Source organism: Narcine bancroftii, chromosome 1 (assembly GCF_036971445.1).
Source record: "Narcine bancroftii isolate sNarBan1 chromosome 1, sNarBan1.hap1, whole genome shotgun sequence".
NCBI lineage: Eukaryota > Metazoa > Chordata > Chondrichthyes > Torpediniformes > Narcinidae > Narcine > Narcine bancroftii.
In genome coordinates, this window is record NC_091469.1 from 253,437,107 (window position 1) to 253,460,034 (window position 22,928).

At 42.4% G+C, this 22,928-nt stretch overlaps 1 protein-coding gene and 1 long non-coding RNA gene across 3 annotated transcripts in view; one reads left to right on the forward strand and one right to left on the reverse strand.

Moving 5' to 3' along the window:
• ehf (ets homologous factor) overlaps positions 1 to 22,928 on the forward strand; it is a 66,298-nt gene that overhangs the window by 25,690 nt on the left and 17,680 nt on the right. The window contains exons 3-6 of the mRNA XM_069895626.1: positions 3,393 to 3,686; positions 11,106 to 11,165; positions 16,602 to 16,670; positions 18,247 to 18,300. Of these exons, the coding sequence (XP_069751727.1) occupies positions 3,393 to 3,686; positions 11,106 to 11,165; positions 16,602 to 16,670; positions 18,247 to 18,300 (477 nt within the window). The remainder of the gene's footprint in view (positions 1 to 3,392; positions 3,687 to 11,105; positions 11,166 to 16,601; positions 16,671 to 18,246; positions 18,301 to 22,928) is intronic.
• LOC138741486 (uncharacterized) overlaps positions 18,653 to 22,928 on the reverse strand; it is a 30,208-nt gene continuing 25,932 nt past the window's right edge. For both annotated transcript variants that reach the window (XR_011343521.1, XR_011343522.1), the window contains one exon: positions 18,653 to 18,869. This is a non-coding gene — a long non-coding RNA (uncharacterized lncRNA). The remainder of the gene's footprint in view (positions 18,870 to 22,928) is intronic.

A 22,928-nucleotide genomic window follows, 5' to 3' on the forward strand; every position in this document is an offset into this window, starting at 1 on the left:
AAATGGCAAACACAAGCAATCCGATACCTAGGTACTAGATTAGATAAAAATTTAGGCCACCTATACAAATTAAATTATCAGCCATTAATGAAGAAATTACAGGATGACTTAGAACATTGGAAAGAATTGCCACTAACATTGATAGGGAGGGTAAATTGCATTAAAATGAATGTCTTCCCAAGGATACAATACCTATTTCAATCGTTACCAATTCCCTTAACAGAGAAATTCTTTAATGAACTAAAGAAAATAATAACAAAATTCTTATGGAAAGGGGGAGAAACCAAGGATAGCGCTAGATAAATTAACGAAATGCTACAAACAAGGTGGTTTGCAGCTACCAAACTTTAAAAATTATTATAGAGCAGCATTATTAAGGTATTTAGCAGATTTTTATCAAACAAGGGAAAAACCAGATTGGACCAAGATAGAGCTAGATAAAATAAGGGAGAAGGTACCAGAACATATACTTTATAAATGGGATGAAAAACTGGTCCAATATAAAAGTTCACCAGTACTGCAGCATTTACTCAACATATGGAAGAAGATCCATGTAGAAAGGAAAAAAACAAATTACCAACTACCAAAATTATTATTGACACAAAATCAACTAATCCCTTTCACAATAGATAACCTTTCCTTTAGAGAATGGGAGAGAAAAGGAATTAAAAGAATAGAAAATTGTTTTTTGGGAAATAATTTATTATCATTTGAACAAATGAAGTACAAGTATGGAATAACTCATGGTACAATGTTTGCATACCACCAACTGAAAGCCTACTTAAAGGACAAAATGGGAAGCAGTCTGAGATTACCAGAAGGAAGCAGCTTTGAATATGTGATTACAGAAACAATGATAATTAAAAGATTTATAACAAGCATGTTCATCAAGCTGCAAGAGAAAGAAAAGGATGAAATAAGCTATAAACCAAAACAAAAATGGGAAAAAGATTTAAGCATAAAGATAAAAAATGAAATATGGGAAAAGCCTTGCTCTGGAACTATGAAGAATATAATAAACACGAGGTTACGCATGATACAATATAATTGGTTACACAGGCTATATATCACGCCCCAAAAGTTAAATAAATCAAATCCAACATGATCAGATAGATGTTTTCGCTGTAAGAAGGAAACGGGAACAACAGTACATGCAATTTGGGCATGTGAGAAAGTGGAAAAGTTTTGGGAAGATCTAAATCAGGTATTAAGTAAAATCATAAAAAGCAACATACCAAAAAATCCAGAGATCTTTCTTCGAAGTAATATAAGAAGTAAAGAATTAGGCCTCAAACTGGATGAACCGCAATAAAGATTTATTATGATAGCCTTAGCTGTAGCAAAAAAATGTATAATGTCCACTTGGAAATCAGAAGAGAGCCTGAGAATACAGCAATGGTACATGGAAATGAATAAATGTATTCCATTGGAAAAAATAACATATAATTAAAAAAATAAAGTCACATTACTTGAACAAATTTGGGAACCGTACATAGTTACCTCGGATCTCCACCCCCTAAAATGATAAAATGAGAAGAAGACAAAATGACCTGATCCAGTGTGTAAAAGTAGATGACACAGTTTTCTTGTTTATTTTCATTGTGTGATGACATTGTTTAATGGTTTTATTGTATTGTATATGTTAGACGTTTAATGGGTTTGGAGGGGGGTGGGAAGGAGGAAGGTAGGGGGGAAAAGGAGGAGAAAATGCCACTGTGTAGATTTAAGAGGGAAATGTTTGTATGTATTTTGATTGATATGGTTCATAGTGTGAACATTTTTTAAAAGCCTGTGGATGGCGGACAGATTTTGGGCAGTTTAGAGATGAGGAGAATTCCAAGTCCCAAACCTGTTGTTGCAGCCACACCATGTATAATGGTCACTCCAGTTCAGAATATCACCTGAGGGGGCAGCATGGTGGGTGTAGCGGTTAGCCCAAGGCCTTTATAGCGCCAGCGATCGGGACTGAGGTTTGAATCCTGCACTGTCTGTAAGGAGTTTGTACGCTTTCCATGTGCCTGAATGGGTTTTCTCTGGGGGCTCCAGTTTCCTCCCACTGTTCAAAATGTTCCAGGGGTGTGTGTAAGTTAATGGGGTGTAAATTGGGTGGCACAGACTCATGGGAAGAAATGGCCTGTTACTGTGCTGAATGTCTAAATTTTAAAAATTAAAAAGATTCTGGTCCATAACTGCCACAAAACATCCACTGTGGATCATCCATGCATCCATCCTATGGGATATATCTGCTGACCCCACCATTTAGAAAGTGGGAGCTAGTTGCACAAGGTTTGACTCTTGGTCAGACTTGTTTATGGTTCTGGGACTTTCTTTTCATCTTATAGCGTGTGGAAAGAATACAAAATGCTGATTCTCTGATATTGTTGGTCAGCAATGTACTGAAGATTCATTCCTGGAGATTTCCAGGACACTCCTCAAATTTGATAACCTTACTTTAATTCCAGTGAAGTCTCATTTGTTGTTGATCCCCACAAAAAGTGAGGCACCAGTAAGTGTCCATGCCTCTGCTTCACAGATTTCGGTAAATTGTCCCTCGATAGTTCAGGCAGTGTTTGATAAAACCAGATAATTCAGGACAAAGGTCCCTCATCAGAAGGGAGAAAGCAAGTTAGTTTAAGTAACAGATGGAATTTTACAGGATACAAACAGGACTCTTGGCCCAACTTGTCCATTCTGAATGAGTTGTCTGTCAAAGCTAGTCCCAGATGCTTGCATTCAGCTACATCCCTCTAAATCTTTCCTCTCCATCCCTCTAAACCTTTCCTCTCCATGTGAATCAATTCTGCACCCTTTCCAACTTAATTATATTTATATATATGTAGCTGGGTGACTATTCCAATCAACTGTAAGCTCACTAACATTTGGGAGAGATGTTACATTACTCCTCCTGTACTCAATGTCCTGACTGATGAAGAAAACCTTTGCTGCCCTTTCTACAGTCTCCAGTGGGGGTGGGCAATGGGAGAAACAACGGGTGAAATGATCAGCAGTGAAGCTCCTATGTCTGCATGACGTCTTGCTAGTGCTATGACGTCTGTCTGATGTTGCATAGTTGAGCCTACTGTGACCTGCTGAGCAGGCCAGGATATACAAATGAAAGGGAAAAGGAGGGTGAGGGAAGGCAGCACAAATGCTGGCCCTTAAATAAACATCTCAAGTTGGATGATTAAATTTTGAGTCTGTACCTGCTGTTGATGAGGTGTTGCACCTTGAGCTTGCATTGAGCCCATTGTAACCATGCAGCAGGCTACAGACAGGTGAGTGGAAGTGGTGAATCAAAATGGCAGCTCAGGGTCACTCCTGGGAACTGAGAGCTGGTGCTCCACATGCTTTGATACTTGACATAACATTCCCATTCCTCATGTATTCTCCAGCTCCAGGTGGGTACTGCGGAGGCTCGTGGCTGCTGACGCCTCCCCATCTATGGACCAAATATCACGTGTGGGAATGGCTCCAACACACACTGGACGCCAACCAGCTGGATGCCAACTGCATTCGCTTACATGACTTCGACATTACGGGGGAACAGCTGTGCGCCATGTCCTTTGAAATCTTCAGCCACATGACTGGACCTTTGGGTCCTCTTCTCTTCAACAGTCTCGAAAGCCTGAAGTGGAGCAGCAAGTTCCCTCAGACAATGGGGCAGCCATTAATGGCAGATCAGAGAGGCAAGTATCATGGAGTCAAATTGTACTTGTACACTTGGCATCACATGCATAAAGAGTACAGGCACCTTGATGGTTTCATTCACAAACCTGTACCTGACCAGATACTGATACCAGATTATCAAAACTACCAGGCTGGGAAATAGATTTTTCCTGCAGGCTGTGAGATCGATGAATGGTATCCTCTAACCTTGGGTCTTATAAATGAAATGAGTAAATTATTGCAAAACATTTAAACATAGTTATTTTATATTATATTTCTATGTGATTTTTATGAGCTTTGTGACTAATGTATTATGTGTGTATGTGTGTACACCATGGTCCAAGGAAATGTTGTTTTGTCCGGTTGTATATGTACAGTCAGATGATAATAAATGAACTTGAACTCTTCCGCCAACAATACCTAAAATTGAGGTACATTTAAATAGAGCCAGAATTATACTGGGATGCAACAAGGGTTATGGCTGTGAGGTAGGGAAGGATTAGATTGATGTGGAGTAGGTTTCCATGGGCCAGCACAACATTGTGGGCTGAAGGGCCTGCACTGTGCTGTACTGTCTATATTTGAATAGTCTTCAACCCAATAATGCCCACATCCCATCTCTCCTTGAGAATGCTGCAGAACCTGGGGTAAGGGTTATGGTGTTTGGCTTTCCTTGACTTGAGTTTGGCCGTGCCTTGTGTGTTGTATTTTGGTTCCATACAGCCTTGCTCTTTGAACGTGGTGCAGAAGCATGAATTTAAAAAAAAATATTTAGACATACAGCACGGCAACAGGCCATTTCGGCCCACGAGTCCGTGCTGCCCAGCTACACCCAAGTGACCTACTGTAGCGGACCGAACAACCCCGCGGTTATAAGGGCCAAATCGCTGCCTCAGTCGTCCAACACAAGATGGCGCGGGCCCCCCCTTCCCTATTGCGGAGGAGCCCATGGTTGGCGACACGCGTTGCCCGGGGGACAGCGCTGCTTCTGTGTTGCGTGCTGCTGGAAGGGGAGGGACGCTGTGATACTTTGATGTCACTTCCTAAGGCCAGTGCACCCCTCACAGGGTGCTCTCCTTGAGCAGCGCGAGGAATTCAAAATACAGTTCAGTTACTGGTTCACCTTGTGCTGTGTGGACGGCTCTCCTTTTGGTGGCACTGCCATTAGAAGCCACTGCAGTGGTGACCCCGACGGTTGCAACATCTTTGGAACCCACCTCGAATGCAACAAAAAAAAAACGGCTACACTACAATGGGAGGAAATCAGAGGCCCCAGGGAAAACTCACGCAGACACGGGGAGAATACACAAACTCCTTGACAGCAGCAGGGGATTCAAACCCTGGTCCCAATCACTGGTGCTGTAAAGGCTTTTCACTACACCAAGCGTGCTGTGGTGAGTGTGATAAGGCTTGGAGGTTTGTTGGGTGGGCTTTCAGCATCACAACGAAAAATAGGCCTGGTACTGTTGGCAAGTATCACCTGACAGTGGACCTGGAGACACTCTCTGCTGCAAGGATCCCAACAACCACAAGCGACAAAATTCATCAAATTATGGGGAAAGGATATTGAACAGAGGATGCATCCTATAATTTAAGCTGTTTAAAACCATTGTATTGGTGGGTATGGTCATAAACATCATGCCCACTGACCCACTCAGCTGCTGCCCCAACAGCCTGAAACCTTTGCATTCAGTTTGGTCCATTTTCCCAGAGCACACTGCATAAGAGGTGGCAGAAGCTGTGGTCTATACTCCATAACCACTCTCTGTGGGCAGTGCCCCAGTGGAGTGGAGTGGAATTGGAATGGGGACTGGATGGCTGTTGGACAGGAAGTTGCAATTCCATTGTGAGCCTGGAGAAGTACAACTGGATTTCCCCTTGCCTTTCCTGTTGTGGGGGAGGTTCAGAGGGGACATGATGAGGTAGCTTTCCCTTATAAAAATGGAGGAAATAGATTTGGGGAAGGGGGAAAAGGGGTGTGGAAAACCACTGTTATACCATGATTGGCTGCTACCAGCTGGACACGCCACCCGAGACCAATCCTACCCATAGCCCTCTTGCATCCCTCCCTTTTACTTTTGCTCCAATCAGTCAAAGAGGTGGATGGTTGCAGTGCCTTACTAATCACAGAGCACTGATGGCATCGGGAATACTTAAAGTGGTATGTGAGTGGAAAGCAAAAGGTTGAGAACCACTGCTTTAATTCATCTAGGCCACACTTTAGTTTGGAGCTAAATCTCAGCCAGATTTTATTGGATGCAGGCTAGTGACATACAGTGGAGAAGGAGTGAACAATGATGGACAACTTGAGTCAGATGGAGGAGTGGAATGACAGAGGCAGGTGAGAGACAAGTGGAATCAGACAAAGAAGAAAGACAAGAGGTACATGAGAACTGTTGGAATTTATGAGCAAATAATGAGAAGATGGAGGAGCTCAGCCAGTCAGACAGCATCCATTTTGGATTGAGAACCTTTATCAGTGCTCAGTGGTGAAGTGTTGACCTGAAAAGTTGGTCAGCATTAAGATGTAGACACAAGGGACTCTGAATGTAATGCTGCGTACTGAGTTGTTAATGGTAAGGGTGTGGGACCAGCCTGGCAGAATAGATTTGTACAAGCCGGAGAAGGAAAGACAAATCTTATCCTTATGCTATTTCCAAGCTATAAGCAAGTATCGTGTGAAAAAGTAGGTGTAAACATGGTGATTCCAAATACAAAACAGTTAACTTGGGCCTGCTTGTCAGTGGTGCTAATCTAGGCTGCATTGGAATTGAATTGGATGACATTGAATTCAAATGAATTGAACTGTTAATGTCACAAGTACTGAGATCGAGGACCCGGCTGATCATAGTAACATTCCCCTCCGGCAGGGCATGGCACCCACCTGATTCAAACAGGCTTCAATCTTGCCTGTGCCTAAGAAGAGTGTGGTAACATGCCTAAAAGACTATCAACCAGTGACACCCACATCCACAGTGATGAAGTGTTTTGGGAGGCTGGGGTTGAAGCATATCAGCTCCTGCTTGAGTGGTGACATGGATCTGTTCCAGGCAGGGTGGCCATTCCAAAGAGGTCATGGTCATAGATTACCATATATATATGGTAATATATGATAAATTATGACCACACCCTCCTTTGGAATGGCCACCCTATTAGAAATACCATCTCACTGGCTCTACACACAGCCCTGGACATCTGAACAGCAAAGACTCAGATGAGGATGCTCTCTATTGACTACAGTTCAGCATTTACACCATCATCCCCTCAAAACTGACCAGCAAACTCCAAGATTTGGGGCTCAGTACCCCACTGTGTAATTGGATCCTGGATTCTGTTACCTCCAGGCCATTTTCAGTGGGGACTGGTAGGAACATCTCCACAATCTCTTTCAGTACCGGAGCACTACAGGACTGTGTTCTTAGCCTCCTGCTCTACTGGCTTTACATCTATGATTGTGTGACTCAGTATGACAATAACGCCATCTACAAAAATGCTGATAATGCCACAGTAGTGGGCTGTATAAAAAGGAGTGATGGTCCAGCATATAGGAGGGAGCTGAATAGTGTACTATCATCAACCTCTCACAATGTCACCAAAACTAAGGAGCTGATTGTGGACTTTAGGAAGGGAAAACCAAAGGTATACAATATAGTGATCATTGGGGGATCAGAGATGGAGAGGGTAAAAAAATTTAAATTCCTGGGAGTCACTATCTTGGAGGACCTTTCCTGGGCCCAACACATGAATGTTGGGAAGAAAGCACGTCAGCACCTCTACTTCCTCGGGAATTTGCGGAGATTTATGTGACACTGTAAAGCTTGGCGGACTTCTACAGATAAGTGGTGGAAAGTGTGCAGACTGCTGCATCGTGGTCTGGTATGGGGGCACCAATACCTCTTGAGTGAAAAGCCCTGAAAAAGGTCATGGGCATAGCTCAGAACATCACAGGCCAAACTTTCTCACTTTTGAGATAATCTACATAGAACGCTGCCGTCAGAGAGCAGCAGCAATCGAGAAAGATCACACCGCACATGCTCTGTTCTTGCTGCTGCCATCAGGAAAGAAGTCTAGGTGCCACAAGACTCACGCCACCAGGTTCAGGAGCAGATTGTACCCCTCCACCATCAGACTCCTCCACTACCAACTCAATCAGGGACACATTTAAGGCCTCTTACTTTGCACATTATTGATTATTGAATTATCTTCTATATTGTTCACACTTCCTTCTTGTTTACGTTCCACTCTCTTGTTTACATATCTTTTCTTGAGTACAGTTTTTTTTTGCACTACCGATAAGCAGAAATTGTGCTGTGCCAGTAAGTAAAAGAATCTTAGGGTTGCATCATGTGTGCACTCTGACAATAAATCTGAACTTTGGATTTTGATACAGAGAAATTCTTTGTTTTGCATTCTATTCAGGTAAGTCACCTCATGCTTAGGTTGAGCAGATAGTGCAGTAATTAAACAAAGTCAGAGACTTACTGCAGGGTGCAGTGTTACAAGGGCAAAGTGCAGGATGTAGAGAAAAGTACAAACAGTGATGGGGAAACATCTTTTACTGATGCAAGATCAATTCAAGAGTCTGATCATGGTGGGAATAAAAATCTGATCAATCTCAGTAAAAAGTTCAGACTTGAGGCATTGGCCATTCCTTTCCTCCCACTGATGCCACTTAATGCCCATCAATATCACTTTTAGGTACGCCTAACTTTAACAAGGTTAGAAAAAGGTCCTTTCTTCTCGGTCCGTTATTAGCAGCAGACCCTCTCCCTTCATCCTGCTTGTCTGATTTAACCTGGGCTGTACGTGAGTGGGTTTTACCTCCCAACTCTAATTCTCGAAGCCCAGATAAGGCAAGCACCGCCTCAGACACAGGGTGCCCAATTAGCGGACTAGTTACGGACAGAACCAGTCCCCGTTCAGTGGGTTGGGCGGAACGAACCAATCTGGTATGCATTCCGGCCGTGAATATCTCTTCATCAGGGCTCCCCCCGTGTACCCACAGCCTCAAACGCCCTGCATACAAGGCAGAGGCCAGGGCCTGTTGACCAATTACTGCTATGCCCTCCTCTGGGGTTCTCCAATTGTTCTGCAAATGTAAATCCCAATCTGCTGGTGATGGGTATACTCGTAGCAGGGCGTCCCCTAGAGTAGTAAGTAAGTAATCCATCTCTCTCCCTCTACCACGCAGCTCAGCAGTGACCCTGATATCAGTAGACAATGTTCCTAATCCCAACAATTCCTCAGGGGTTAAAAATACATTACCCCCTCCTTGTTCCCAGACACGCAGGAGCCAGGCTGCCAGAGTTTCTCCTGCCTTTTGCCTATATCAATCTCCAATGGCAGCCAGCTCTTTTACAGAGAAGTCACGTATCATTGACTGTTTCCGACCCCTCTTCCCACTTTGGCCCGCAGGGTCCTCCACCCAGTCTAGGGGAGGATTCTGAGGCCATCCTGTAGAGGGAGTAGGCCATAGAGCATAAGCAGGGGTTTGGGTATTTTCCCCTGGGTCCACATGGGAGACCGGGGTATCTATCCCTTCAATCTCTACCCTTACATCATCTCCCCTTCTGTCTGTTTGGGAAGTCTGCTGCCTTATGGGGCGGGCGTGAACAGCAGGTGGAGAGGGTAGTATGTTAGACACATGCTGGGGAGTATCTGCATTATTACCATGGTCATCATTCCAGATATTCCCATCCCAATTCTCAATTACATCAGGATCGTCGCCATTCCTTATCATGACACGAATACGATATGGATCGGGTTCTACTCCTTGCCTTTCCTTATCTGCACAGAGCTGCTGCCGGAGTTTAATATTACGGCAGACAGTTTGAACATGCTTATCTTCCAATTCTTTGGCTCTGTCCTGACTGGTGCAAACAATTTCACTCATCATGGAGCAGCGTTGTCGCATGGCTTCTAGCTCCTCCTCTAAATGCTTTCTCTTGTGCTGAGATTCTACTTCTCTTTGAACTGATTCTGCTTCACACTGAACGGAGTGGCGTAAGGCTGTGGCCAGCAACCAAAAACCATCCGTCAGCGTCCCCTTTTTTATCAGGAAATCTTTTTTCTCGAAGGAGAGTGGCAACCCACTCTCCCAGTGGTGCACTTGATGAATCTAACTTCTCATCCCAACTAATGGGTGGTCCCAACTAAGACAGGGTATTGGCCAACATGCCAAACCCATCGTCTTTGGAAGTCCATCCTGGAATCAAGAACTGCTCAGGGCTCACCTCTTTCTTTCGGCGAAACATCTTGAGACCAACCCTGCTCGCTGCGCCAATTGTCTTGGGTAAACTTGTACCTCTCACTTTGTTCGTTTTAGATTGGTCACAGTGTTTGAGCTACCAAAAGAAAATAGACACACACACCAAGAGCAGTTCAGATTATACAAATGTTTATTACAAATTCAAAAGCTGATTTCACACTACAATATGCAAGCCCTTCCCAACTATACTTATCAATGCTTGGACTGGTCCCAACTGCCGAAGCGAGGCAACGACTGCACACTTGTAGTAGGTTGTCAGAGCGCCGGTAGCAGCTTCTCCACCTCCCCTGACCGGGACGTTGGCTGGACTTCAGAAGTTCTTCTTCTTCTTGCTGAGAGATGTTGCCACCTCTCGGAGAGTCTCTCTCTTCAGCAGCGGGACCTTGCCTTTTATTACCCAAAAACTGCTTACCCAAGCACCTATTCCCAGCACAGCATGAAAGTTAAGCAAGCAAGCTAGCATGCTAGGTTAATTAATGAATAACATAATTTTCAGCTTATCATTTTTAATACAATGGTTTATTCTACATCAAGGCTAGACTCTGACAGTCTGTGACCAAAACAAGCAGGAAGATTAAATGTTCTCGGTACACAGATGTCCTTTCTTCAGATAACAGCATCTCTGGCCCCTCGGTGGAATTCTGCTGAGTCTAAAAACAATTAGGTTCTCAGCCTTGCAGAACCCAAAGCTGCAAGTTTTTTAAAAAAGGGTTCTCAGCTCTGCAGAACCAAGAGCTGGAAATTAAGAAAAAACAGGTTAACTAAAATAGGTTAGAATCTTCCATTACACCCACTGAGTGTGTTGTTCCCTGGACTCCAGTGTCTGCAGTCTCAAGTGGCTCCAGGAAAGAAACTGTTCTTAAATCTGGAGCTTCATGTTTTCAAGCTGATATATCTTTTCCCACCAGAAGTTGTGGTGGGGGTGGGGGAAGTGAATTTGGACTGATAGCATTCCAAGTCAATCCAATAATAATGTTCGCTCAATTGGTCAATCATGAGATAACAGGCTCAGGAGAAGTCATGGCATTTCGCAGAAAATAATTGAACACATCAATATTTTGAAAAGTTGAAGCACAATTCAGACCAAAGTGATGATTTGTGTCGACAGCCAAGGAAACTGAAATAGACTGTACTTGTCATGAAAAAATGTTTCTTTTGTCTTCACATTTAGGTTCCTATATCACTGACTTGGCATTTCCACTGAATGACACTGTTAAATCACAGGCATTTGGTAAGTACCTGCTCATTCCTTCAATCCATTCAATGTTACGGAGCCTTATTACATTGACCTGTACCTGTACTAGATTTCAAGAATTATTCAACTATAAAGAACTTATCAATTAAAGCAAGTGTCTCCTGATTCCACACAATCACTGGGATATACACAGAATAGAAGAAAAATTCCTAGCACAAGAGACGATGCTGGTAATTCAAAGGGCAAAATTCCCAATTTCCACAGCCTGTCCCTGCCAACACCTTTTCCCCTGTTCCCACCGACACCCTGTCCCTTCTCCCCACTGACACATTCTCCCTTCTCCACACCCATGGGGAGAGAGGGCAGAGTGAGAGTACAGAGAGGGGACAGGGTGTAGGTGGGGAGAGTCTCCTTTATGAACCAAAAGGACCTTCTAGCATATCATTAAGGGGCAGCACAGTTAGTGAAGAACAGTGGTTTTCAAACTTTTTCTTTCTGCTCACATCCAACCTTAAACAATCCCTATGCTATAGGTGCTCTGTGACTAGTAAGGGATTACGTAAGGTGGTATGTAGGTGGAAAGAAAAAGTGTGAAAACCACTGTTTTAATCATACCTAATTGACTCGTTATGTGCACCATTTCATAACTCCAAAAGAAATGGGCCAATGAAATTATTTCTAAGCAAAATATTTCAGTACCAATTGGGTCTAGAGCAGTGGTTCTCAACCACTGAAAACTTTTGGAAAGATATCTTTTCAAGTTTAAATTCAAACCTTGTTCTTCAATTACTCTATTTGGATCATGTTTTACTGACTCCAACTCAAAACCAAATTTTATCTTTTACTTCGTTGATGGCCAGATGTGCAATTTTGATGAAATGGCAAGATGTTTTTTTCCACGTATCCATACACAATAGTTAAATGATATTATATCTTGTTTAAGTTTAGAAAAAAATAGATATTGCATTAAAGAGCCAAATAATAACTTCCAAGAGACATGGGCCCATTTATGGACTATTATCATAACCTAAAGAATTAGGGTTGTTCTGAAATGTAGGTGATGTGCTGACAATCTCCAGGTTGTTGTGACTTGATTCCTATAGGTTAACTTTTAACCTTGCTTAGGTATAGGGGTTCTGATTAAAATCTTTTTTTTTTGTTTTTTTTGGTGTGGTTAATTCTATTCTTCAAAATGATTCTGCTCAGAATTTTTTTTAATTATGAAAAACATTTTTGTAATATTCTCTTTTTTTAATCTTATAGCACAATATATAACTGTACTGTTTAAGTATTTATAATGTATCATATAAACACCAATAAAAATATTTTAAAAAGGAAAAGGAAACCACTGCTGTAGTGGTCAGTACAATGCCAATACAGCACTGATGACTGGGGTTCGAATCCAGAGCTGCCTGTAAAGATTTTGAATGTTCTCCCTGTGTCCGTCCATATGGGTTTTCCTCTGGTTTCTTCCCACATTCCAAGGACATTCAGGGGTTAGTAGGGTAATTAGTCACATGGGTGTATTTGGGCTGCACAGATTCATGGGCTGGAAGGGCCTGTTACTGCATGGCATCTCTAACATTAAAAAATTATTTGCTCCTCTCTAAAGTTGTACTTTAATTTTGTACTAACATTCCCAGCTCACCTTTACAGTGCAGTTACCTGTGACTATACTCAGCAGTGGGACCCTGCTCTTTCACTTACTCTTACAGTTAAAACATTCCAACTCTGCCGTCTGTAGCAAGGTTTCAGCCTTGGTTTCATTCCAAAATTGGAAACCTATTTGAGTTAATATTGAATGAGTGCTCATAAAAATTCTATGCCTTTGTTTTAACCTGTTCCATTCTTTCTGCCTTCCTCCATATCACTATGAGAACTTGTTTCTTAAAAGAAAATGAGCAAACATTATGTAATGATAGAGTGCTAGTGATTCTCCTGATCACTGGAGGGAGTTGGAGAGTAGTTTGTGGCAGCTTCAGTTGGATTCAAGATGGATTCCTCCACATGGTCATGAATGAGTTCTAAAGCTAATAACGTATAGTTATTTTAAAAGAACCCAAGTTTCTTTATTACAATTTAAAAAAACATCACTTGGTACCAGGAGTGGAATAAACACCTGGAGTGTGCAGAGTGAGAATCAGTCGATTGCAGCAGAGAAATTGAAAGTGTGAAAACTCCTGATGCTGTAAATTGGACTGGAAATGTTGACCATGAGTGGATGTTGTTCAAACAAAGATTCTTGCCGAACCTGCAAGCCATTGGACTCACTATCAGACTGATACATGGAAGATTGCACTGCTACTTATTGTGGTGGGACCTCAAGTACTAGAGGTTTTCAATACATTTGTTTTTGTCGAGGCAGAAGACCAGGTCAAGTTCGATAAGGTTATCAGGATCTTTGATGAACACTGTTCACCAAAGAAAAATCAAACTTTTGAGAGGTACATGTTTCATTTGCACGCGCAGCTGCAGGGAGTGAGCTTTGATACTTTTTATGGACTTGAATTGCTGCAAGGTTCAATGATCTGTGATCAAATTGTATTCAGCATTTTTGGTAAGAAAGTGAGAGTGAGCTTGATGTGAGAGACAGAGCTTCCCTTAGCTCGAGCTGTGAAGATATGCCACACCAGTGAAATAGCTCTGCACCACACAAAAAAAGTTCAGTGAGAGTGCAAAAGTCAGTGAAAACAAAGGCATAGCCATAACCACAGTACGTCCACACACATGAACAACAAATGAGACATAGAAAACAACAAAAAGGAGAGACATTCATTTGCAAATGATGTGGCACCCAATATGCACCAAAACAATGCCCCATCAATGGAAAAGTCTGTAATAAGGGCAAAGGGCAGAATCACTATGCAAAGCAATGTTTTTCCAAAAGTAAACAAAACAGAAGTGAAACTGTACGCACTATAGAAGAAACTGCTATAGACCACTATAAAGTGATACACTTTTTGCTGGCATGGTAGGGCAGAACGACTATAAACCAACAAATACTGAACAGCCAAGCATGAACAGAGTTGAGCAGGACAAATGGACTGTGTCATAGCATACAAATGGAACAAATAAAGGAGACAATTCTACAGAGGGTCATCAAGAATCTGAATGAAGGATGGCCTAGAGGTGAATGTCAGCCATACTGCAACATCAGAGCTGAGCGGAGTGTTGTCAATGGGCTTCCACTCGGACAGAGCAAAATTATCATTCCTCAATCACTGTGACAAGAGATGCTGAAAAGGGTGCACAAGGGGCACCTTGGAATGGAGAAATGGGCCAGAACTGTTGTTTATTGGCCCTCAAGGAGGGCCAATAAATAACACTGACTGACAGGATGGTCTCAAGCTGTGAGACCTGTTTGAAACATCACACAAAGCAGATAAAGGAACCCATGATAATAACTGACACCAACGGAACCCTGGCAGAAAGTTGGGACTGATTTGTTCCACATTGATGGAAATAATTATTTGCTGATATTGATTATCTATCGAACTATCTGGAGATTGTGCTGCTTCCTAGCATATCTGCTGCTTGTGTAATCCAATATATGAAATTGGTCTTTACAAGACATGGAATTCCTCAAATTGTCTACAGTGATAAAGGACCATGCTACAGCTGTAGAGAATTAGAGAACTTTGCAGAAGAGCAATACTTTTGACATGTGGCTTCAAGTCCCCTGCATCCACAGTCAACAGTAAAGTAGAGAAAAGAGTTCACATAGTTAAACAGTTGCTCAAGAAAGCACTAGACAGTGGCTCAAATCCATATCGAGCTCTATTGAGTTACGGAGCTTTGCCACTTGAACATGGCATGTCATCCACTGAGCTTCTGATGCGATGTAGACTATGCACCACACTGCCCTACTCTGCAGGCCCAAACAAGAACGGAGATGTTGAAAATGTCAAACTTAAACAAAAGCTTCTGCAATAAAGTCTAAAGGCAAACTATGAAAAGTCAACGAGAAGCTTAGGGCCACTGGCACAGCATGACACAGTGAGACTCAGAGATTCCAACATTTGGGACATAAAGGCTCCTGTTCTGGAGGAAGTAAATCCCAGATTCTACACTGTCAGAACTGATGATGGTCAAATACTGAGGAGGAATCGAAAGAGCCTGCTGCAAATGCAAGGGACACTGCTGGAACAGACCAATGCAGAAGATCCAGCCTGCACAGCAACAGAGGAAACACCACCAGTGTTAGTCAGTAGTGGACCAGCAGAGCCGACATAAGCACCTGTGTTAAGATCCACATGCATTATCAAAGAACCTGTCAAACTGAATCTCTAAAAGAAAAAGAATCAGAATCAGAATTTATGTTTTGAACAAGTCATGAAATTTGGAGTTTTGTGGCAGCATCACAGTGCAAACATTCATATTATGGAACCATCTTACAACACTAATATATTAAATAAAAGCAAAAATAGTAGTGGACAAAAAGTAAGGCAGTGTCTATGGTTTATTGATTAATCAAGAATCTGATGGTAGCAGAGAAGAAGCTGTCCCTGTGCCATTGAGGGCTCATCTTTAGGCTCCTGTACCGGCTTCCTGATGGTAGCAAAGTGAAGAGGGTGTGGCCTGGGTGCCATGAGCTGCACACTTAAAAAGTTTGTTCTGCTGTTGTTGTGTTTATATTTATATTTAAATTGAAATTAATACTGTATTAATGAGTCATGTTGTTAGATTAAAAATCTCAAGGAAAAGGGATGTAATGATAGAGTGCTAATGATCCTCCTGACCAATAGAGGGAGCCGGAGACTAGTTTGTGGCAGCTTCAGTTGGATTCAAGATGGATGCTTCCACACAGTCATGAATGAGTTCAATGGCTAATAAAATATAGTTGTTTTAAAAGAACCCAAGTTTCTTTATTACAATAAAAGAAACATCACACTTTATACATGTTATGCCTGGGAGCAATGCAATATATTCCAAGCTAAAGTAAGAGGTTTAAGTTTGCCTATTTATTAATTTCTTGCTGTGATTATACAACTAAGTAACACCAGGATTGAGTGGTGTATTCAGAGAGCACATGTCTCAGAGTTCCAGGGACCCAGATTCAATGCCAGATCCTGATCCCAGGCGTTGTCCCTTATAACCAGATGGGTTTCCCACGGGGATGCTCCAGTATCCTCCCACATCCCAAAAAACACCTGCTGATTGATAGGTTAATTGGTCAATGTCAATTCCCCAGAATGGGGGTGAGCTGGCAAAATAGAATCAAAGGAAAGTTGATGGGTACGTGAGAGAACATAGAGCTGTAAGACTACAGGGAAATAGGTAGAATGAGTGTAGGATGGTGGGGGAAGAATCGACTGCAGGGATTGCTCTGGTGGCAACCAACATCATTGTCTATTCCTTTGTTTGGTTTGAAATTACTAATTGCCAATGTGGCTTAGAAGAATATTTGACAGTAACAGTGGTCAGTTTGGAGAGCATGTCCTGAGCTGAAATTTGGTATTCTCCTTGTTGCAGGTCATGCTGAGGAGAGGGAAGTTGGAAGAGCAGAGATTGCATTGAATCCTGCCCCCCAGGGCATTCCAGGTAATACTTTTTCAGGACATTGGCACGGCTTTCAAATCAGAGGAGGTGAGAGTGGTTGGCTGTGGCTAAATCACCAGATATGCTCACCTGGGTGTGTGTTATGAGGTTGGTGAGCATGTGCTAAAGGTTGGTGGGTGGATGGGAGGAGGGAGTAAGATGGAAGATGGAAGCCAACCACTTGGGAAAAAAATTCAGGAACGATTGCAAAGAACAGGGATACTTGGGGGGGGGGGGGTTACAAGTATGTAGGTTTTATGCAAGCTGCAACATAGGTAGACAGGGTTCTGAAGAGAGTCTGAAATGCTTGCCTTCATCAGTTAAGACATTGAGTACAGGAAGAGGGACGTCATGTTACAGCTGAACAAGGCATTGATGGAAGAGGGACTCATGTTACAGCTGAACAAGGCATTGATGAGACTGCATTCGGTGCGCTTTTGTACAGCTTTGATCACCCAGCTATAGGAAAGATATCAGTGATCACTCTCAGGTGCAAAAGGGGTTTTTGATCCAACAGATCACTGCAAAGTTAGAGGCAACCTGAAGACAATGGAGTTATGAAACTTCCAAGATTTTCCTGGAGCCTTTGGGAATTACAGCTTTATCTGCAGGACATTTCTTATTGAGTAAACCAGGAATGCCAAGTAACAACTGTGCAAGGCATTGGTGAGACCACACTTGGAGTATTGTAATACAAATCTAGTCACCTAGATATAGGATGGATAGCATAAATATGGAAAAGATGCAGGAAAGATCCATGAGGATGTTAGCAGGGATGATAGGTTTGAATTAGGAAAGTTTGGGAACTTTTTTCCCTTGAATATAGGAGAATGAGGGGAGACTTTGTGGACGTTTATAAAATTATGAGCTTAGATGATTTAAATAGTCGTATATTTTTTCCACAGAGTCGTGGAATCTAAAATGAGAGAGCATAGATTTAAAATGAGAAGGGAAAGATTTAAAAAGGACCTGAGGAGCATCTGAGGCACACACAGTGCTGGATATATAGAACAAGCTGCCAGAGGAGGTGATGAAGCTAATGACAACTGTAGCGTTTAAAAGACTTTTAGACAGGTGCATGTATAGGAAAGGTTGAGAGGGATAAGGACAAACACAGGGAAATGGGACTAGTTTGGTCGGCAGGGACAGGTTGGGGGCCGAGGGGGCTGTTTCCTTGCTGTAGAACCCTTATTGCTCTAACTCTTGGCAAGTGGTGTGTCGTTCTTGGTGAGAGGGAGTGGAAGATTAATCTGAAGTCGATGATGGGGAAAGAAGAGATGAACCTCTCCAGTTTTTCTCCCTGTCCCTTTGATGAACATCCACTTAACATGGCACCATCAGGCTCCACTGGTGTTTGACAGCAAGGAACCCTCAGCTTGAGACATGGGAGTCACACAGGCTTCGAGCAGTGAGAGTGTTGGCTTCACTAAAACTCAGTGTGGAGAGGATGTTGTTTAATGGGAATGGCCTCTGGGTAGTTATTGAACTCCACATTTGCAATCACAGTGCTTGGGTAGTGGATTAACTATTTGTAAACAAGAAGTTAAAATGATTACCAATAATGTTTTTCTCCTTGTAGATTATCAAAGTAAAGAATGCCAGCCCCAGTCCCAGAGAGCTGGAAAAAGACACAGTAAGTAAAAATCTAATCCTGATCCATTTTTAACATCCAAACATCTCTTCCAAAGGGATGGCGCAGTTAGCACATGATTGATGCAAGTCTCTTACAGTGTCAGTGACCCAGGTTGGAATCCTGCACTTCTGTAAGGAGTTTGTACATTCTCCCCATGATCTGTATGGGTTTTCTCTGGGTGTTCCAGTTTCCACCCACCCTCCAAAGTGTACAGAATTAGTAGGTTAATTGCATGACACAGGTTTCATGTGCTGGAATTATTAATTTAAAAAAATTAAATTAAATTAAACTGCCGAATGTTTCACAAGTTGCTCAGGCATGACTGGACATTACTCCAGAGGAGCCAATGAGCTGGTGGCACCACCTTTTAATCAGCCACATATCATCTAATGAGCTTGAACCCTTAATGATGACTTGCATTTGTTCTCCATTGCTTTGAAAGCACGGCCTTGACCTTCTCTAGCACTGTAAGCTACTCCTGTCGCCAATCCTGCAGGATTTCTGCATCCTCCAAGTCTGGACACTTGTACATCATCATTTTCATTTTGCGGCATCGTGGACAACTGTGCCTAAAACGAGAGGGCACATATTTCAGGAGAGAGGAAAGATTTAAAAGGGCACTTTCTACACAGAGGGTGGTGAGTACATGGAACAAGCTGCCAGTGGAAGTGGTAGAGGTGGGCACAATTGTAACGTTTAAAGAACATTTAGACAGCTACATGAATAGAAAGATTTTAGAGGGTCATATGCAGGCAAATGGGAATAATTTGGTCGGAATGGACACGTTGCATTGAAGAGCCAGTTTTTGTGCCTCAGAACTCAATAACTCAATGTGTTTTCAGCTCCAATGGATGTGGTGAGTGACACGTCACGCAGTCCTGTTCCCCGTGTTCTTTCTGTTTAAATTCCAGAGTAACCTGGTGAGCCATTTCCCCTTTCAAATAGGCAGAGGAGGACGCCCGGGTAAGTTTTACTGGGTTCCATGAACCTCCAAAGTAGATCTGGGACCTAGATAGATTTTGACTGGGCTTGTCCAGTTCAGCCCTTTCACATAGTCCTGTAGCTGGGTCTTCAACCTAGAAAATTGCCCAGTTAACCCTATTTTACAAGGCAATTTAAAATGAACTTACACCTTCCTCCTCCCCAGATGCTGCCTGACCACGGAGTTCTGTTTTTTGTCCCGGATTCCAGCATCTGCAGTTGATTTTGTCTTCACCAGGATGTTTCTTGGTTTATTACTTGGAGATATAACATGGGCTGGGTTTGTCTACCCTAGAGCCAAGGAGACTGAGGGATGATTGCCTTATCTTTTTTGCCTTTCATGGAACTGTCTGATTTTCATTTCTTGGCATTATTTTGTCAGAGTGTTTTATGTATCTGTGAAGCAGCAGCAAATAAAACTTCCATTGCATCCATACACTGCACTTATGGATACGACAATAAACTCCTATAATCTCCCTCTAGGTCATCACCTTGCAAAACAAGCTCCTGTGTGAGGAGACTGACAGAGCGATATTCCAAATGGATGAGTTGAGAGTAGGTGTTGAGGGTTTCAGAAGGATTTCCACTTGCTTGAGTGAATGAAAGCTCAGGTTTAAAAGAGCTGTATGTTGTAGGGGATAGAAAGACAGGGAGGAATGTAATCTAGTAACAAATGAACAGAATGGGGAAGGATGTGTCGTGTTTTGCTGCCAGATACATCTGCTGGAGGAACTCAGCAGGTCAAGCAGCATCATTGGGAGAAAAGAATTTGCACAGTTAGTATATTTTTGTTTTGTCTCATTTCTTCCTTTTTTTATACATACATACACACACACACATATATATATATATATTTCTTTATTTTGAGTACAGTTTATAGTTGCCAGTAATGAGAAATTTGGCCTGGGCTGCAGGAAAAGAGAATCTCTGGTTTGTACATGGTATCGTGTAGGTACTCTGACAATAAATCTGAACCTTGACTCTGACTTTGAGCATACATTTACTCCTACTGATGCTGCTCGACCTGCTGAGTTCCTCCCTCACAGTCTATTTTGCTGCCGAACCCAGCGACCGCTGTCTCCCCATTGTGCAGAGCAATGGCAGAAGCTGGAACTGTTGGGTGAAAATGTCTGTTATGCAAAATGACAAATCAATCCTCTTTAACTCATTTTCTGGACTAGCAGAGCCTTCTCTGTGAAATATTGACCAACATGTATTTGTCATGGCTGAAGTACAATGGGAAAGTGTTAGTAGTTTGGATGATGTAGAGGGCTGGCCTCTGTGAATATTTGAAGATTTCTTGGCCGTGACCACATTGCAGGCCAGGAAAGCTTGTGCTCATGGCGGGTGTCATTTTTTTCCTTTGTCTGGGAGTGTGTCATTGGCTCAAACGTTAGACTGTGAATTCAAGTCAGCGCACTGTTCCCACCTCAGAGTCTGCAGCAATTGGCAATATTAGCTCTACTAAAATTACTTCTGCTTCAGTTTTTCAGGCTTTTACTTATTAATATGGAAGCCCCCATATTATACAATTAGAATAGTCCGAGTACTTAATATTCTTCTTCTCCCCAGATTTCCAAATTCATATTTTGCATTTTTGAAATGGGTATGTCCTCGTTCAACCAGTTTTACATTTTACCCTCTCACCTCTTGTTAAGTGACAATTGAAAGATCGCATAACCTGCCCTACTTAAGTCAACAAACAGGAACGATTTTGAGGCCAATTCTATTCGCAGATCAAGTGCTATCAATATTTGCACACAGAACCTGTCAACATCCTTTCAAGGTAATTCATCGTAGGATAGGCTGGTTTTTTTTTACTCAGAGCAGGTATTCTCGCCCTTCTCTTAGCTTTGGTGCCTTTAGGACTCTGCTCAAAGTCTATGGGCCCTTCTTCCCAGTGAAGCAGTCGTTTAGTTGGTTTCTTCCGTACTTCTTTCCTACTGACTGCATAAAAAACATAAAAATATTCTATCATTTCAGTCTGTGACCCCCCCCCACTGAAATGTTTGGGGGGGGGCATATAGCCTCAACAAGAATGGCTTATCTTAGAGAATAGAAGGCTGAGTGGGCAACTGTGAACAGGTTTATAAAATCGCAGAGCCATAGATAAGGTGAATGATCACGGATATTTTCCACCCAGGGTAGGTGAGTCTAAAGAAGAGATTTAAGGTGAGAGGGAAACCTAAGGGGCGGCTTTTTCACACAGAGGGTAGTGCATGTCGGAAACAAGCTGCTACCAGTCAAGGTGGTACAATTTTGACATTTAAAAGACATGTAGACAGGGACGTGGATCGGAACATCTTCAAAGGGTACGGGTCAAATGCAGTCAAATTTGATTTCAATTTGAGATTTAACAGCGAGAAACTGTCAGATGTTGGTATTTCAGAGGCTTGAGAGAAAAACTGGGCAGAAGTAGATGGGAAGGGGGCACTAAGGAATTATTCAGATGGATAAATGTCACAACTGTGGCTGTGAAAGTCAATGTAAAAGTAAAAGCAAGAATTTGTGGGAAGGTAGAGGATCGGGAAGTTTAAAAAAAACTTGCACAAGGTAACCGAAACATTCATCAGGAGGGAAAAGATGATGTAGGAAGTTAGGCCGGCAAGTAATATCAAAAAGAGTACAAAAAGCTTCTTCAAGTATATAAAGAGTAGAAGAGATGTGAGAGTAGATGTGGAACCATTAGAAAATAATACTGGAGAAATAATAATGGGAGACAAGGAGATGGCAGAGGAAATAAATGAGTATTTTGCATCACTGTGGAAGGCATTAGCCGTGTGCAGGATGTTTCAGGGGTATCGGGGAAGGGAAGTGAGTGCAGTTTCTATTGCAAGGGAGAAGGTGCTCAGAAAGCTGACCGGTCTAAGGACGGATAAGCCTCCTGGACTGGATGGACTGCACCCTCGGGTCCTGAAAGAAGCAACGATAGAGATTATGAAGACATTGGTAATGATCTTTCAGAAATCGGTAGATTCTGGCGTGATCCCAGGTGGCTGTAAAATTGTAAATGTCACCCACTATTCAAGAAGGGAGGGAGGCAGCAGAAAGGAAATTATAGATCGGTTATCTTGATGTCAGTGGTTTAGAAGATGTTGGAGTCGGTTGTCAAAGTACGGTTACAGAGAACTTGAAAGCAAATAAAAAAATAGGCCAAACCAGCATGATTTCCTTAAGGGAAAATCTTGCTTGACAAGCCTTTGATGGCTAGATAAAAGAGATGCGGTGAATGCTGCATACGAGGCTACTTAACAAGATAAGAGCCCATGGTGTAACAGAAAATATATTAATATCGGTTGAGCTTTGGCTGATTCAGGAACCATAGTCAGAATACAGGTTGGTCATGCATTGGTAGAGAAAAATAAATGGGTAGACTATTTTTTAAATGTGGATAAAACTGAAAATACCCAGGTGCAAAAGGACCTAGGAGTCCTCGTGCAGGATCGCCTGAAAGTAAACTTGCAGGTTGAGACGGTGGTGAAGAAGGCAAGTACAATCCTGGTGTTCATTTCAGGAGGAATAGAATATAAGGGCAGGGATGGAATGCTGAGGCTTTATAAGGCACTGGTGAGGCCTCACTTGGGAAAATGTGAGCTGTTTTGGCCTCCTCATTTAAGAAAGGATGTGCTGATATTGGAGAGGAGGTT